The sequence below is a fragment of the Podarcis melisellensis genome, assembly GCF_964234715.1.
Source record: "Podarcis melisellensis genome assembly, chromosome: 6".
Taxonomy (NCBI): domain Eukaryota; kingdom Metazoa; phylum Chordata; class Lepidosauria; order Squamata; family Lacertidae; genus Podarcis; species Podarcis melisellensis.
The window spans coordinates 74,618,661-74,634,515 of NC_138538.1; the positions used below are offsets into that span (position 1 = coordinate 74,618,661).

General features: G+C 40.4%; 1 protein-coding gene across 1 annotated transcript in view; it reads left to right on the plus strand.

Annotated features, from left to right (window-relative positions):
- CNN3 (calponin 3) overlaps positions 1-15,692 on the plus strand; it is a 30,759-nt gene extending 15,067 nt beyond the window's left edge. The window contains exons 2-7 of the mRNA XM_081914292.1: positions 5,811-5,932; positions 8,098-8,164; positions 9,762-9,899; positions 10,610-10,726; positions 13,364-13,510; positions 14,562-15,692. Coding sequence (XP_081770418.1) covers positions 5,811-5,932; positions 8,098-8,164; positions 9,762-9,899; positions 10,610-10,726; positions 13,364-13,510; positions 14,562-14,909 — 939 coding nt within the window. The 3' untranslated portion in view covers positions 14,910-15,692. The remainder of the gene's footprint in view (positions 1-5,810; positions 5,933-8,097; positions 8,165-9,761; positions 9,900-10,609; positions 10,727-13,363; positions 13,511-14,561) is intronic.
- The last annotated feature ends 163 nt before the right edge of the window (positions 15,693-15,855 follow it).

The window sequence follows — 15,855 nt, forward strand, 5'->3', positions numbered from 1 at the left end:
GTAATTTTACATGATGTACTAGGTAATGAATTACTAGAAGCCTGAGCAATATTGCCTGTCTATTTTATTTATTCAGTTGAAAATTTTTATTTGTCCTTCTATCTGGTTGGTCCCAGCATAAAACAATTAAAAACAATAAAATCAAATAATAATAGTTTGGTGCAGAAGCACCTCACCTGTGAGTGTGAAGCCTTTAATCTAACTTCCTGGCAGGCTAGTTGCTTGCTGCTTATAAATGGGGGAGAGGGGTGAGGAGGTCAGTGTGGTACATTATTTGTATTTCCAAAACATTGGTGGTCTTAACCTTATTCCTAATGAACACTGGGCATTGTAATAACTGCTTCTGTACATCCTCTTCCTGAGTCAGTTTGAGTTTCCTCTGGATATGTAGCAGGATAAAGTTAATGTTTTTTGTTTTGTTGTTTTGTCTTACTATAGTGATTCTGTACAATACCTCATAGCTGTTCCTGAATTTATGCAGTCTGTACCCATACGTCTTGGAAACTTTATAAAAAGTGAATGGTTAATAAACAGCAACACCCCTTAAAATAAATTTAAATATTAATATATATAAATGTAATTATAACTGTTTTAATTGTTATGTCAGTTACTACCCTTATCACCTATCTATTTTTCCTATTAACTAATTTAAGAGCTGGCAAGAGTTTAGAAAAACAAAAGGCTTGTCTTTATATGTATAACATTAATAGGAAGTGACTTCAATTACATTTCAGCTGTAGTTATATGTCCCATGTGCCATAGGATATATTTTATTCCCCCTCCCTGACACTGCAAACTTATGAGACCTTGGCCCAATTGGCATAGGAAGTCCAACTTTAGTTGGGCCAAAAAAGGAGAATATTTGGTGCATGCTGGGGAGGTCTGGGAAATTTCTTTGATCTAAATTGCCCAATTTGGGCACTAAAAAAAAAACCCAATGGGAAAACATTTTTCGAAATGGGAGGAAAATAATGTTTAAAAGAAAGAAAAAAGAAATGCAGAATGCATGGAAACATACCAGAGCATTTCTCCCATGCTAGCAAGAAACCCACAGGACCTTGGCTAAATAGTAGTTCATCTGACTTCAGTTCCCTACCACCACTTTAGGATTACAGCTTCGGGCACTTTTAATTTATTCTTTATTCTTGTTTATTAGATCTCATTTTCCCACATATGATTAGTTCCTATGCCCAGTGCTTTTTTTCATGGGGGGACGAAGGGGTACGCATACTCCTAAACATTTTGTGAATCTAAGTTTGGCCTCATTGAGGGGCAGTATTTTAATATGAGTAGGAAAATGAGAGTACCCCTAAACATTTTTTAGAAAAAATAAAAGCACTGTCTATGCCAGTTCCAGCTCTGCAACTTGCAGACCTGTTTTGTGGCTCCATTTCCAGTCTTGCAACTTCTAAGCTTCTATACCTGAGCCATAACTGTCAACTTTTCCCTTTTCTTGCGAGGAATACTATTCGGAATAAGGGAATTTTCCTTTAAAAACGGGAAAAGTTGACAGCTATGACCTGAGCACCTGCTCATTTTTAGAGTGAATGATTGTAAGTGCAAAGTACAATGGTGCCTCGGGTTACAGACGCTTCAGGTTACAGACTCCACTAACCCAGAAACAGTACCTTGGGTTAAGAACTTTGCTCCAGGATGAAAACAGAAGAGAGCCCTCCAACTCTGCTTTCTCTTGAAGCCCAGTATTATAAACAGGGCTGCATGTAATAATAATTTTTATTTATACCCCACCCTCCCCAGCCAAGGCTCCCTCAGAGCGGCTAACAAGCGATAATAAAAACAAATTGAATGAATACAACTTAAAAACAAAATTAAAATACAACATTAAAATATTGAAACCTCATCGCAGGAGGAGAAAGGAAAAGAAAAAAGAAAAAGGAAGCCTGAGCTTTGTAGCCTGAGCTAAAAATAAATTCTGCACAATTTCCATGTGAAGAATAGCTAGACTGTACAGATTGAACAAATATTGTACTTCTTATATGCATAACTTATTTTGCCCTTTTTACTTATTTTTTCTGGCTTTGGTGGTAATGGAGATTGTAAACTGTGCAGGTCATTGAATTCTTGCTCCCAGTTACTGGCAGGCCAGTGGATTCTTGAGATTCCAGTAGAATTGCCTATATTCTTTAATCCTATTCAGACTCTCCCAGCGTACAGTGAATACATGGAAGAGAAGTGAGTGGGACTGTTCCTTCTGGCCTCGCCTGCAGTGTTGGTCACCCTACTGGCCCAGCCCCTGAATTTAACCCATAAAGGGGAAGACATCCTCCAGTGATGCAGTGGGTCAGTGGGTCTGGCTGTTAACTAGATGGTTCGAGTCCACCCTGGAGGTTCGAGTCCACCCAGGAATGGCTGTTGGCAGAATTTTTGCATTGAAGGGTGTTGGATTAGATGACCCTTGGGGTCCCTTATAGCGCTACAATCTATGATTCTAAGATCTGAAAAGCAACATCTGGGCACATACAGCTGAATGTGCTTTGGTGATCCATGTTATGGGAAACTTAAACTGTGCAGGAGTAGAAACTGCTTTTAGCTCCTACATGTGTCTAGCTTTATGTACATAGTTGTTCCTTTTCAGACCTTTGGTCCAAAGTACAGAGGTCATAGATTGGTGTATGTAGAATGTGGCAATAACAGGTCAAGGAAAGTGACTCTCAATCCCTACTTCTTTAGGTCTCAATGTGTGAAGAAAGTCTGAAACTGGCTTGTCAATCACATCTGTGCAGCCATGAGGTTTAGAAACTGTAATATTATGAGTGGAAGATTATTTTATTTTATTTTTAGGATAGGTACATAGTTTGTGAACACTTTCTATATTTTTAATAATGTAATATGCTGTAATCTTTCAGAGAATAGCAATTATGTGTTCTTTCAGAATCATACAAGTAGCCTTTTGTCATGTGAACAACACACCTTATAGCACAGAAGCAATTACTACACAAGTACTGGACATGATAGAATATTAAAATCTGATGAAATTATTATTAGAGCTACAAATGACTTACTTGCCTTTACAGATAAGTACTGCAGGTCTGCCCAAAAACTACCTAGTTCAGTGATATTGTGAAGGAAATGGTGGGGCGGGGGAATACAAATACAGCATTGTCTGCATGTGTGTAGTAAACGTTTTTTGGAGTTCTTGGTAACGTGTCATGTGGCTAGTCCAGGGCTATTGGAGCATAGTGAGGAAAGAAGCATTACAAGGTACTGAGTATTTTACTCCTTGTCTCACTATGGAAATATCATGTTTCAAATGTTCAGGAAGGTTGAGAAATGAAGATTGAAAAATGACTTGGCAGAAACAACAAAATTGATGACATTCCTTGGTAATAAATGGTCTGGATAGAAACATTACTCACCCTTTGTGCTCTCCAGCTCAACAGCTGAATGCCTTTCTCTGAAAGCCTCTTGTGATAACATGCTCTTTTAACAATCTCTAAATTATTAAAAAGGGTCTCAACTCAAACACAGAAGCAACAAACTGTATATTATACACACATATTGTATTATTTATTGATTGGGCAGATGAGGCTCATCAACCTGGGAAGGTAGCCCATGTAGGAAGGAAAGCTCTGATCCTAAACCTCCACTACTTTGCGAGATATCTTTGGGAGAAGAAAAGGCTAAGGAGTAAACCCTATACAAATCCAGAGTGCAGTCCCTAAGATGGTTGGATGGTGTCTTGTATGCCTCCTTCCAGCAACTCCTGCAGGCAGGCTGGTGCCCAACATATTGCTCTGCTTTCCTTTGGACCACATCAGCAAGTCCAAGGGTTGGGCTGGGATCTTGTCATCTGAGCAGCCCAGGACCGCCATACACACTGCCCAGGCTTGCACCCCAGGGGAGGTCACTTTGGTGCTGCTAACACCGCAGTTTGGCTTCACCCCTGGAGGCGCACCCCATTGTCTCTTGAGACAAATGGATGATTAACAACACTGATTTAAACCATTAGAATTAAAATTAAAGAACAATATGTGTTCCTTCTGATTGTATGCTGTGTCAATTGTGAATATTACTGCATTTGATGATGGGCATTACTGTGTCTGGGATTTAATTAAAGATACCATAGATAGAACAGTGGTGTCCCCCATATCTGTGCATGTGTAGAGAGCAGGTTGTGGAAAGTTCCTTATAGGTGCCAAACGGATATTGAGTTCTGTATGTGCAGGTTGTTCTTGGCAGAAGCAGTGAATTTATGCTTCCATGTAGAAAAACCACCACATCCATAGCTCTGTTGGTTTGCTCCACCTAAGACATGAACCCTCCATTAATAAATAAATAAATAAATCATTAATTAAAATATTTATTGGCCCTCTTTCTCAGCAAAGCTCCCCCAAGATTGTTTTTCCTGCCCATTGACCTCAGTGAGTGGAAGTTACTATACCAGTCTCAGTGCTGTTGTAGCTTCAGACCTTTGTAGGAGGCACGTCAGGGGAAGGAGGCTTAGCATCCTGTGAATCCATAGCTGCTCCCAGAATGCCCCATTTTGACCCTCTGCACCAGTGGAACATTGCTGGTGGGACATCCACACCCAGAATTTTTTTTCCTGGCGCTCCAAGGTGTTTCCAATAGTGTAAGTGTCATCCTGCCAGTAGAGTGATGCTTCAGTGGCCTTTGGAAGGCTGTAGGGATTGTACTGTAATGTTGTTGCTTTATTAAGGTGATATTGAAACAAAAGCCACATTTGTTTTTATTGATGTCTCAAAACTGAATGCAAAAAGTAAACACATTTCTTAGATGCTGTACCCATCATTTCACATGTTGCTGTGTTTCGTAGCAACACCATACAAGCAGAGAGTACGCTGTGTATTACTGTGAAATATTGGCTCGGCACACGGCCTACAGATTTTGAGAGACTTGGAGAACATACATATCTTACTCCTTGTTAAGCAGGAATACTGTATCAGTAAAAGAGTAAAATATTACCTCTCCTAATCCAATTTAGAATAATCAGTGTGAGGACTAGAGGGGACAATTTTCTTTTACTATTCATCAGCAAGCAACTCTGCTTATTAACTGCCCAAAAGTATGTTAAAGAGTAATAAATCTGTGATTTGAGTTTGGTATGTTAGGTTTTTCTTTAATTTGAGGTGTATCTACATATACAACTAGAAGTGGAAAGAACAGTCTTTTTTTACCCTTATGCTGCAATCCTGTGCACACATAATTGGGAGCAAGCCCTGCTGAACTTAATGGAATTTATTTCCAAATAAACATACATTGGATTGCATTGCTAACTGCTTTCTCTGACTCAGATTTGCTCCAGATTTTCTTTCTTTCCCTCCTTGTGTCTAACATTGTGCTTTTCCAAATGATAAATGAATGGGAATGGGGTAATATAATGCAAAAGTGGTTTTAAAAATTGGTATTGGAATGTATTTTTTTCTTTTTACTGTTTACTGTTGCTATAGTGCTGAACTGTTAATTTATATGTTATGAATCAGCTGTGATGCAAGTGGTCTGCTAAGTGAACAGAATGACATACAAGGAAGGTCATGTAGAATTTCAGTGAATACTTGCATCAGCAGAGTATGCTTATGAATAGAATAGACATTAGACAAGAGATTTCCAAAGAAAAAACCCTTTGGTTTATTTGAATAGCTGAAAATTATCATGAGGGTTTAGAATGATAAATACTGTAATGCTTTATGCTAATTAGTGACGCTGATTTCTGGTATAGCTTTGGATCCATTTTCAGATGCTTTTATAAAATATCCTTGTCTAATCAAATATAAATTTTGCATTATTAAAATCAGATCAAGTGTTGAATTGATCATTATTTTGTATTGCAGATTGCTTTGAAATATGATCCACAGATAGAGGAAGATCTCCGCAACTGGATTGAAGAAGTTACTGGCATGAGCATTGGAGCCAACTTTCAATTGGGTTTAAAGGATGGCATCATACTGTGCGAGTAAGTCACATCATGTTTTATTTCAGGCAGAGCTCTTTAGTTTCTAGGCCAGTAGCCAACTTTTTCAGAAAAAAGATCCACATTTAATTCTAGGACACAGTGTGATTTCCCCCCATTATTATTTTACCAGATATACCCAAAGACGTACTAGGGTCCCTTGCACCCTTTGTAGAGAACTGTATCAGCACCACCCACCCCCATCACTTTACTGCAGTAGCCACCAGCTGAGCCCTCCATCTCAACTGGCAAGCAGGGAGGCAGGCAGGGTCTAGTTGGGTCCCCTGTGGAGAGGGGGCTTTGAGGGCTGCATGCAAAAGTTGGGAGAAGTTAAAAGCACCTGTCAGTAGCGAGCATGAAGACAGCAGTGGCAACACTAGTCATCCTGTCACCCCTAACCCTCCCCCCATCTCAGTTTATTCTGAGGCAATTGCAAGTAACTCTTTCCTCAAGTCGGAGAATTCGGGGGTGATTTTGCACCCCAGGCAGGGTTCTGTTTCACCATTCCCTGGATATGCCCACTTCTCTCTCTCTCTCTCTCTCTCTCTCTCTCTCTCTCTCTCTCAGCATTACAATACACAAAAGAGGGCAGGGCTGCTATCTGTTAACAGGTGTATAGAACAGGTAATGTTGGAAGATGCAGCTGCCCTTGCATAAATAAATGTTGCACCTAGCAAAATATTTTCTATATGACTTTTAAAAATAAAAGAACACCGTTGTCCATTATATCTGGGAACCCCTTTGCTCTGCCTTTTCCCCTTAAAAAACAAAACACAAACAGTAATAGCACTGGTATCACTACTGTGTCTTCTAAGCAACACTGAAAAGGGAATAGGATAATACACCAGAACCTTCCCTGCCAAAGAGCAATTAAAATCAGCATAAGAGCCTGCTAGATCAGGCCAATTGTCCATTTAGTGGAGCATTCTGTTCTTATTAGTGGCCAACCAGATATCTGTGAAAACCTGCAAGTAGGATCCAAGCAGAATAACATTCCCATCCTGTCGTTTCCAGTAAAATTACTAAGTGTTGCTAGGGTTGCCGTATATCAAAAAGTAAAATTCTTGATGTCCACAAACTTGTTGGATCTTTTTATGGAAACCAAAGTTGTTGAGCCTATCTAATCGTGTTTCTAAGGGCCTGTTCACATGTTAAGAAAGAGATCTGCCCTTGATACAAAAAGCAGCACATGAAGCGAGAAACAGCATTCTTTGTCTTCCCTTACTTCCTTGTGCTCAACTGCTTCAAGCAATTTTCCACCAGCCTAGCTCAAACTCCAGAAGTGAGCCAAGGGAAAAGCTGCTTAAAGCAACAGATTGCAATGAGATAGGGCAGAAAGGGTGAATGGGTTTGCTCACTCACACTCCCCCCCCCCCATGAATCACTCATTTCCATTTCTTCCAGTAGCACCTTAAAGACCAACTAAGTTAGTTCTTGGTATGAGCTTTCGTGTGCATGCACACTTCTTCAGATAAGTGTGCATGCACACGAAAGCTCATACCAAGAACTAACTTAGTTGGTCTTTAAGGTGCTACTGGAAGGAATTTTTGTTTTGTTTTGACTATGGCAGACCAACACGGCTACCTATCTGTAACTGAATCATTTCCATTTATGAGTGTATTTGAAATTTATAGGTATTTAAATTGAACAAATTCATCGCACAAGATGGCATGTTTTTCCTGACATTCTCATTTTCTTCCTCCCCGCCCCCCAAGGAGGACATTCAGATATGTGGCTCAAGTCCCTTCTAAAGTGGCTTTACCAGCATGCCTATTATGCAAACCGCCTTCCAAATAAGCTGTATGTGTGAATAAAATATGCAGTCGTATTTTGGATCCCAAATGCCCTGGAACTCTGATGTTTTGGCTCCCAAACCCAGAAGTGAATGTTCCTGTATATGAATGCTCTTTTGGAAGCCCAATGTCCGACGGGGCTTCCGCAGCTTCTGATTGGCTGCAGGAGCTTCCTGCAGCCAATCAGAAGCCGCGATTTGGTTTTTGAACGTTTTGGAAGTCGAACAGACTTCCGGAATGGATTCCGTTCAACTTCCAAGGTACAACTATATATTGGTTTTTATCTGTGCATTAGTAGTGCTGTAATATGGAGATTAAAATTGGTGGTGGCTATGCGAAAAAAAGGCAGTTTATTTACTTGATTGGTTTTTACAGGCTTATCAACAAACTTCACCCGGGATCAGTAAAGAAAATCAATCAATCCAAACTAAACTGGCATCAGGTAAACAAACTAATTTAAATACTGTATTCAAATAATATAGTGTCTCTCTCTGAAGGAGAGAGAAAATGCATGAATGAAAGCTTAATGACAGTTGTTGTCACAGTGAGGCCTTCAACACCTTCGCCTTTACAGATTTATTTTTGAGGAAACAACAATTGTTCACCTTGCAAGCATTAATGATTAAACAGTAAAAAGCTTCTCTTTTTACTATTAGAATACCATTGAAAGTACCAAACCTGGTAATTTATATTATGGGAGTAGAATATTAAGAAACTAGACAATTATTGTAGAAACTAGAGAAGTGGTGGGTTTGATTACAACTTTGTTAGGCTTGGTGAAATCTTTTTCTCTTCGCAAATGCCCTTCTATTCTGCCCCCCCCCCTCGTTACAGCTATATACACTTTTAAATTATTAATTGTCCAAGGAATCTGGTCCATTGTATTTGCTTTCGAAATAAATGACCCATAGAACTCTACAGGAACAAATGTAATTACCCATATTGCACAAATCAGGAAAGAATAAATGGGCAATACAAAATGAAATTGAAAATAGATACTGAGACAGGAAAGGTCATAGTAGAACACTTGCCTTCTTGAGAAACTTTGTCTTTCACTGAAAACTGGATTTGAACAACTGCTGGCATACAGTAGGAAAACTAGAATAAAACTAGACCTGCCAGTTTGGCAGATCTGAACAAAGTAAAACAAAATTAAGGAGTTAAGAATGTGTGTGCTAACCATCAGATCTTTATTGGCCTATATTCTTTGCTGATTTCATTTATAGCTCAAAGGCAGGAAGCTGCTTCTTCAAGTGCTTAAAACAATCTTGAACCTATGAGTCCATCTCCGCATTGTGTGCATAATGGCACTTGGTACCTGGGCACCTTAGGAACCGCCTCCTTCCACGTTTCTCTCTGCACACTCCCTATCATCATCTGGGCTCTGCTCCAAATCCTTCAGCCTCAGGAAGCAGGGCTGGTGTCTGTCACCTAGGGACAGGGTATTTTATGTTGTGGCACCTACTATATTGAATGCCTTGCTGAATGTTGAATGTAAGGCCCTATCACTATACTGCTTCTGGTAGCTGTTGAAGCTCTGACTCTTTAAATAAACTTTTGGTTAATTTTGTAATTTATGCTGACTGAGTTCCATTTCACTTTTGTGCTGCTGAAATTTGTTAAAACAGACTGGGTATTATTAATGTTTGAATGTGCATTGGCATTTTTAAAAGAGATTGTTTTATTCAGTTGTTATTATTGTTTAAGCCATCTTGGGTCTCCTTTGAGAAACAGGGGGAATAGAATTAAAACAAAAAACAAAAACATGCAAGTATGTGTAAGAAAATCCTGACAGCCACTTTATAAAAAGAGAAGTAGGAATGAAAGGGGGAATCTTAGAGTGGAGAACAGGTCAGGTAAAGGTTTAAGCAACCCCAGTGTGCGCCCCCACCCCAAATTGCTTGAAACCAATTACAAAGTGGCTTTCTTTATTTTAAAAAATCTTCCAAGTTTATTACATACTTTCCCATACAGTATTTAGTTCTGCCTTATGCAATGATATCAAGCACTAAGACCATCATGCATTTATTTAATTTCAGCTGGAGAACATTGGAAATTTTATAAAGGCCATACAACAATATGGCATGAAACCACATGATATATTTGAAGCAAATGATCTCTTTGAAAACGGAAATATGACCCAGGTTCAGACATCCCTGGTGGCACTAGCAGGTCTGGTATGTACATAATGACATATGCAGTCCAGTGCATTACATTGATCTATGTGAGTTCTATGCATTTTCATAGCTTAACTGTAATTAACCATTTTATATCACGGTACCTTTTCATAAAGCATAGAAAGTGTTTTAGGATTCTTACAACATTTACTATTTAAAAGGATCAATACTTCAACTATGGGATGTATGTAATAGGTATGCCATGAAATTCCACGAACTGAGGCTTTACTCGTCTAGCAGCTATATTATATTACTCTTGGTAAAACCAAATATGAAGCTTGGCATGCAGAAGTTGTGGGATGTTATCCATGCCTTCACGTCTGTTGCCAAGTGGCTCTTGAAACTGTACAATCAATGATCCATTAATTCATGGGTAGGCAAACTAAGGCCCGGGGGCCGGATCCGGCCCAATCGCCTTCTAAATCCAGCCCACGGATGGTCCGGGAATCAGCATGTTTTTACATGAGTAGAATGTGTCCTTTTATTTAAAATGCATCTCTGGGTTAATTGTGGGGCATAGGAATTCGTTCATTTTCCCTTCAAAATATAGTCCAGCCCACCACAAGGGTTGAGGGACAGTGAACTGGCCCCCTGCTGAAAAAGTTTGCTGACCCCTGCATTAATTGGTTTAAAATTGAACGCAAAATTGTTAAATCAAGGACAACCAAAATAAAATGTATATTAGAAATGCTGTTATTTTATTCTCCTAGGCAAAAACCAAAGGCTTTCATACTACAATCGATATTGGTGTCAAATACGCAGAAAAGCAAGCAAGAAGTTTTGATGCAGGAAAACTGAAGGCTGGACAAAGTGTGATTGGTTTGCAGGTAAGCAGAAAAGTTGAAAGTTCACTAAGGCTGCAATCCTGTACACACATACCTGGGAGCAAGACCCACTGAACTCAATGGGGCTGCTTTCTGAATCCATGGGATTGTGCTGTAAATCAGTATACACAGGAAAACCTTTTAAGGTATAATGGACAATTTTTTATGCTTAGTAAACAGCAGGAGTGGCTTTGAGCCACAACAATAGCCTGCTGAAAGAGGCACTTGCTGCTGCTTACTTGGAGGGGCAAAGCCCTGGCAGAGCCAATCTGGCATTTCCTCTGGTGCATCTGCATAGCTCCAACCTCGCCATCACTTTGTCCCTCCAGGTAAGCAGCAACAACATGAGGAAGCTATATACATGAGGAAGAATAAGGTAGGTCACAGTAGAATTGCTTTATTTTGGTCCACCATAGATCTGGTTTACCTGTTAACATGAGAAACGTGTGAATCTTCTGTTCATGTAATCAGGTGGATTGGCACTGTAATTACACAGCTGAAGTTACACATGTTACTGGTATGGTGTAGGAACAACCATGGAGGCAGTTTCTACCACACCACTCAATGTAATTTGTAGAGTAGAATAGAGCCATGAAGATTTCAGGTTGGCTCTCTGTAACAAATCTTTGACTAACCCTCTCTGCAGTCACACATCATCTTAATACTTTTTGTATTAGATATTTCTTTTTAGTTGAAATCTTAAGAACATAAGATGAGGGTAACAAAGTTTTATATACTGCAACATTCTGCTTCCCACAGGGACCAAACTGATACACTTCTAAGGAGCCCAAACCAGAGCATAAAGGCACCTATTCTGTTGTTCCTTTGAAGTTAATATACAGTGGTGCCCCGCAAGACGAATGCCTCGCAAGACGAAAAACCCGCAAGACAAAAGGGTTTTTCGGTTTTTGCGTTGCTTCGCTAGACAATTTTCCCTATGGGCTTGCTTCGCAAGACGAAAGCCCATAGGGAAATCTCCGGGGACCTCTTTTAAATGCTGGCGGTGGGGAGCAAAGCCTTTCCCCCCCCCCGGACTTCAGAAGAGGTCCAGGAAGGCCGGCAGGGGCGAAAGGTTTTGCTCCCCACCGCCAGCATTTTAAAAGCAGTCCGGGATAGCAGGGAAGCGCTTCCCGCTATCCCGGACGGCTTTTGAAGGCAGGCGGGGGGAGCAAAGGACCTCTTCTGAAGGCGGGCGGGGGGCAAAAGTCTTTGCTCCCCCCGCCTGCCAGGACCTCTTCCGAAGGTGGGCGGGGGGCAAAAGTCTGTCTGGGGACTGTCTGGGGCGATTTAAAAGCCCCTGGACGGCTTTTGAAGGCAGGCAGGGGGGAGCAAAGACTTTTGCCCCCCGCCAGCCTTCAGAAGAGGTCCAGGACCTCTTCCGAAGGCGGGCGGGGGGCAAAAGTCTTTGCTCCCCCCTGCCTGCCTTCCCGGGAGAGCGGGAAGGCAGCGTTGCGTTTTCCGCTCTCCCGGGAAGGCAGGCAGGGGGGAGCAAAGACTTTCGCCCTCGCCGGCCTTCGGAAGAGGTCGGGGGCAGACTGTCCCCGGACCTGGTCTGAAGGCGGTTTCCATAGGAACGCATTAATTGATTTTTAATGCATTCCTATGGGAAACCGTGCTTCGCAAGACGAAAAACTCGCAAGACGAAAAGACTTGCGGAATGAATTAATTTCGTCTTGCGAGGCACCACTGTAGTGGAGTTGACTCTAACACTACTCTAATAAACCCTTTGTTTTCCTTTCTGTAGTTTAGATGCAGGGATAACTGTATACAACTGATTCTTTCTTTTCCACCAGATTTCTGATCTATCTACTGTATCTATGATTCTAATTTAGCACCAGCCAACTTCATCTCAACTTGGAAGCTTCTAGAATTAGCATATATTTTAAATGGTGTTCCTTTCCAAATATGTTTGGTTTGCTTATTTACCTCTACAGTCCTTTTAAACTGTTCCCCAGTACACTCATTGCAAAATTCTTCCCTTTCTCTATCTCAAATCCATGCATCCCACCTCCTACAAGTCTGTTTAAAAGCTATGCTACAACCTTTTCAATATTAAGCACCAGCAGTCTGGTTCCACTGCAGTTCAAAATTCTCCAGTGCCTGGAAAACTCAAACCATTCCTTCCATCAACTTTCTCCTATTGATACATGCCAGCTCTGGAAGAGGCTGCATTTCTGAAAAAAATATTGCCACAGAGATCTTCGATTACAACATGCCTAACAAACATTTCCCAAGGTTGTTGGTGTCATGTGTACCATGACTGCTCTCCCATACTATTTAGACAATATGTGATGTCTGCAACCATCAGACAAGGTAGGGAAGTCACTAAGTAACATGCCCCCTCTTAAAGGATCATTTCCCACGCCCAGCCCTAAGAACTTCATTCTGCAGAAGAGCTGTTAGCTCTAGGAGAAGGATACTCCTACCATGTATTTGAAGGTCTCCTCTCTGTTTCTCTCATCTTCTAAGGTCAGCTTTCTGAAGGAAACAGACTTATTCGAACCAGGAACTCCCTGCACTGAACACACCACCACAACTTATATATGTTACATTCTTCAATACACTGGCCTAGTAGTACATTTACTTATGGTAGTTCTCAATCAGAACTCCTTCTTCAAGTGATCCTCATTCTCTTTATAGATGGGAACCAATAAATGTGCCAGCCAGGCAGGCATGACTGCCTATGGGACTAGGAGACATCTCTATGATCCAAAGATGCAAACTGATAAACCATTTGACCAGACAACAATAAGCCTGCAGATGGGTACTAACAAAGGGGCTAGTCAGGTAAGCAAAAGTTACTTTCATATTTGCACTAGAATGATATAATCTGTAGCATTTGGGGGGAAGGGGAAGTAACCTTTTTTGATCCGTGGGCCAGATTATTACCAGGATCTTCCTAAAGGGCCAAATATGATTGGTGGGTAGAACTATGAAAGTTGAGGCTTCAGAGCATCTATGGCAGCAAGGTGCTGCTAAAAGGAAGCTTTTCTTCATTGTGGCAGCTGGTCCAATGTAATCCTCTTTGAAGCTTGGCAGGTTCAGGTGCATGAGTTTCTTCTAGTGAGCTCTTTCACACCTAGATCAAACTGGATGGACCACATATCAGCTGATGTACAAGGTCAGCCCTGTTTAGCACTGGGTTCCAGTGCATGAGGGTTCTCTGAAACCAGCTCTCTTACACAGAGGTAAATCCTGGTTGGTCAAGATGTGCATCAGCTAATGTGTGGGAGCACAGTCTGCTTTACACATAGGACAGAAGCTGTGCAAAGGGGGCTTTGCAGTTGCTGACAAACACAATTCAATGAGTACTTCCTAACTACAAACTTGCTCCTTCAAGGGGAGTGCAACCTTATTCAGAAAAGGCAATATGACCCAGTTCCTGAACTTGAGACCTGCTAACCCACAATAGATATCAACATATACTGGTGACATTGTGCTGCAAATTCCTAATGACTGCTCCTAACAGCTTCATATAGAAGTTAAATAGCTTTGGGGTAAGATGTAGCCTGCAGCTCAGAATAATAAAAGAGGCTGTGAAATTCCTTACCCAGTTTATAATCACTTAGGATGCTCTTCATCCTTGCAATACACATACAAAATTGTGAAGATCCTCAGCATGCAACCCATAGCTTCTTCCTTGTAGTATAATGTGCTTTATTCTGATTTCTGTGATGGGATGAGGAGTCTGTTGCTTGCTGAATCTCACTTAGGAGACTTCCATGCTGAGTAGCTTAGTATCTGGAAAATGTTATGCACACGTGCATTCCTGCCATCACTCATTATTATTTTAAAAGTCCCAATGCTGTTCAAACTGCTTTAAACCCTTTGTTTTTAGGCAGGGATGCTTGCACCAGGTACAAGACGAGACATTTATGACCAGAAGCTCACATTACAACCCATGGACAACACCACTATTTCACTACAAATGGGCACCAACAAAGTGGCTTCCCAGAAAGGGATGAGCGTTTATGGGCTTGGACGGCAAGTATATGATCCAAAGTATTGTGCTGCACCAACAGAACCTGTCATTCATAATGGAAGTCAAGGAACAGGAACTAATGGGTCAGAAATCAGCGATAGCGATTATCAGGCAGAATATCCAGATGACTATCACGGCGAATACCAAGATGAATATCAGAGAGATTATCACGGTCAGTACAGTGACCAGGGCATTGATTATTAGATTTGCCTCAAAAGCTCAGTATTAGTTTATTATTTTATTCAGTAAAGAACGAAACTAGCCTTGTGGAATTGTTACCCGTCTTCTTTACACATTATGCTTCATGTACCTAAGGAAATAATTGCCTTACATAACATTCCTTTTTCCTTTCTCTGCCCTTTCCTTCTCTAGTTGCCTTTAGTGCTGTAACAGTTGCAGTCTACAGCATAACAATAACTGCATATGAAGTAAAAAGGAATACTGTGAAAGGGGGAGTTCTCTTATACAGCCAAGTCTTTTTAATAATAAAAACTATGCATTTTTTTACAACCTTGTTCTGAAATGAGCATTTTACATACTATATCAGACCTTTCCTTTTTAAAAAATGTTTTTATTTACAGTTCCATCATGTGGAAAACTGTAAGACTTAATTGTGGACCATGCCACAAAAACTGAGGTTGTGGCTTATTACCTGCAAGATTTCTGTCTGTTCATAAGTACTTGCTTGCTAACCTCTAAACTCACAGTAGACATAATAAATGTGCATTTGTGATTGTGTGTGTTCCATTCCAATATCTAAATTGACCAAGCTTATAGAAAAAGAGCTGTCTTGCTTAAAAAGGGAGCTTGTATAAATTCTGAGCCCACAGAAGTCTCCATGTTTTGATGGTGCATTGACTTTTATTTCCTGTGCCATAATGTATCCATGTAGAATTTTGCCTTTTCTTTGAATTGTATTTATTGCCACATTTCTCATCATAAACCGATCTTGTTGTATTTTTTATAAATAAATGTTGTTTTCTTGGAGGCATGTGATAACTTGTGTTATTAAATACAAAATTCAAATTACAGAAAACATTTACAACTGTCCCTTTGTTTATAACTTATCCAAAACATATTCTTTCCTTTTCAACAAAACAATTCACTGGAGATTGGAAATAATGCACTCATGTTGATTCTCCCTTGCTGC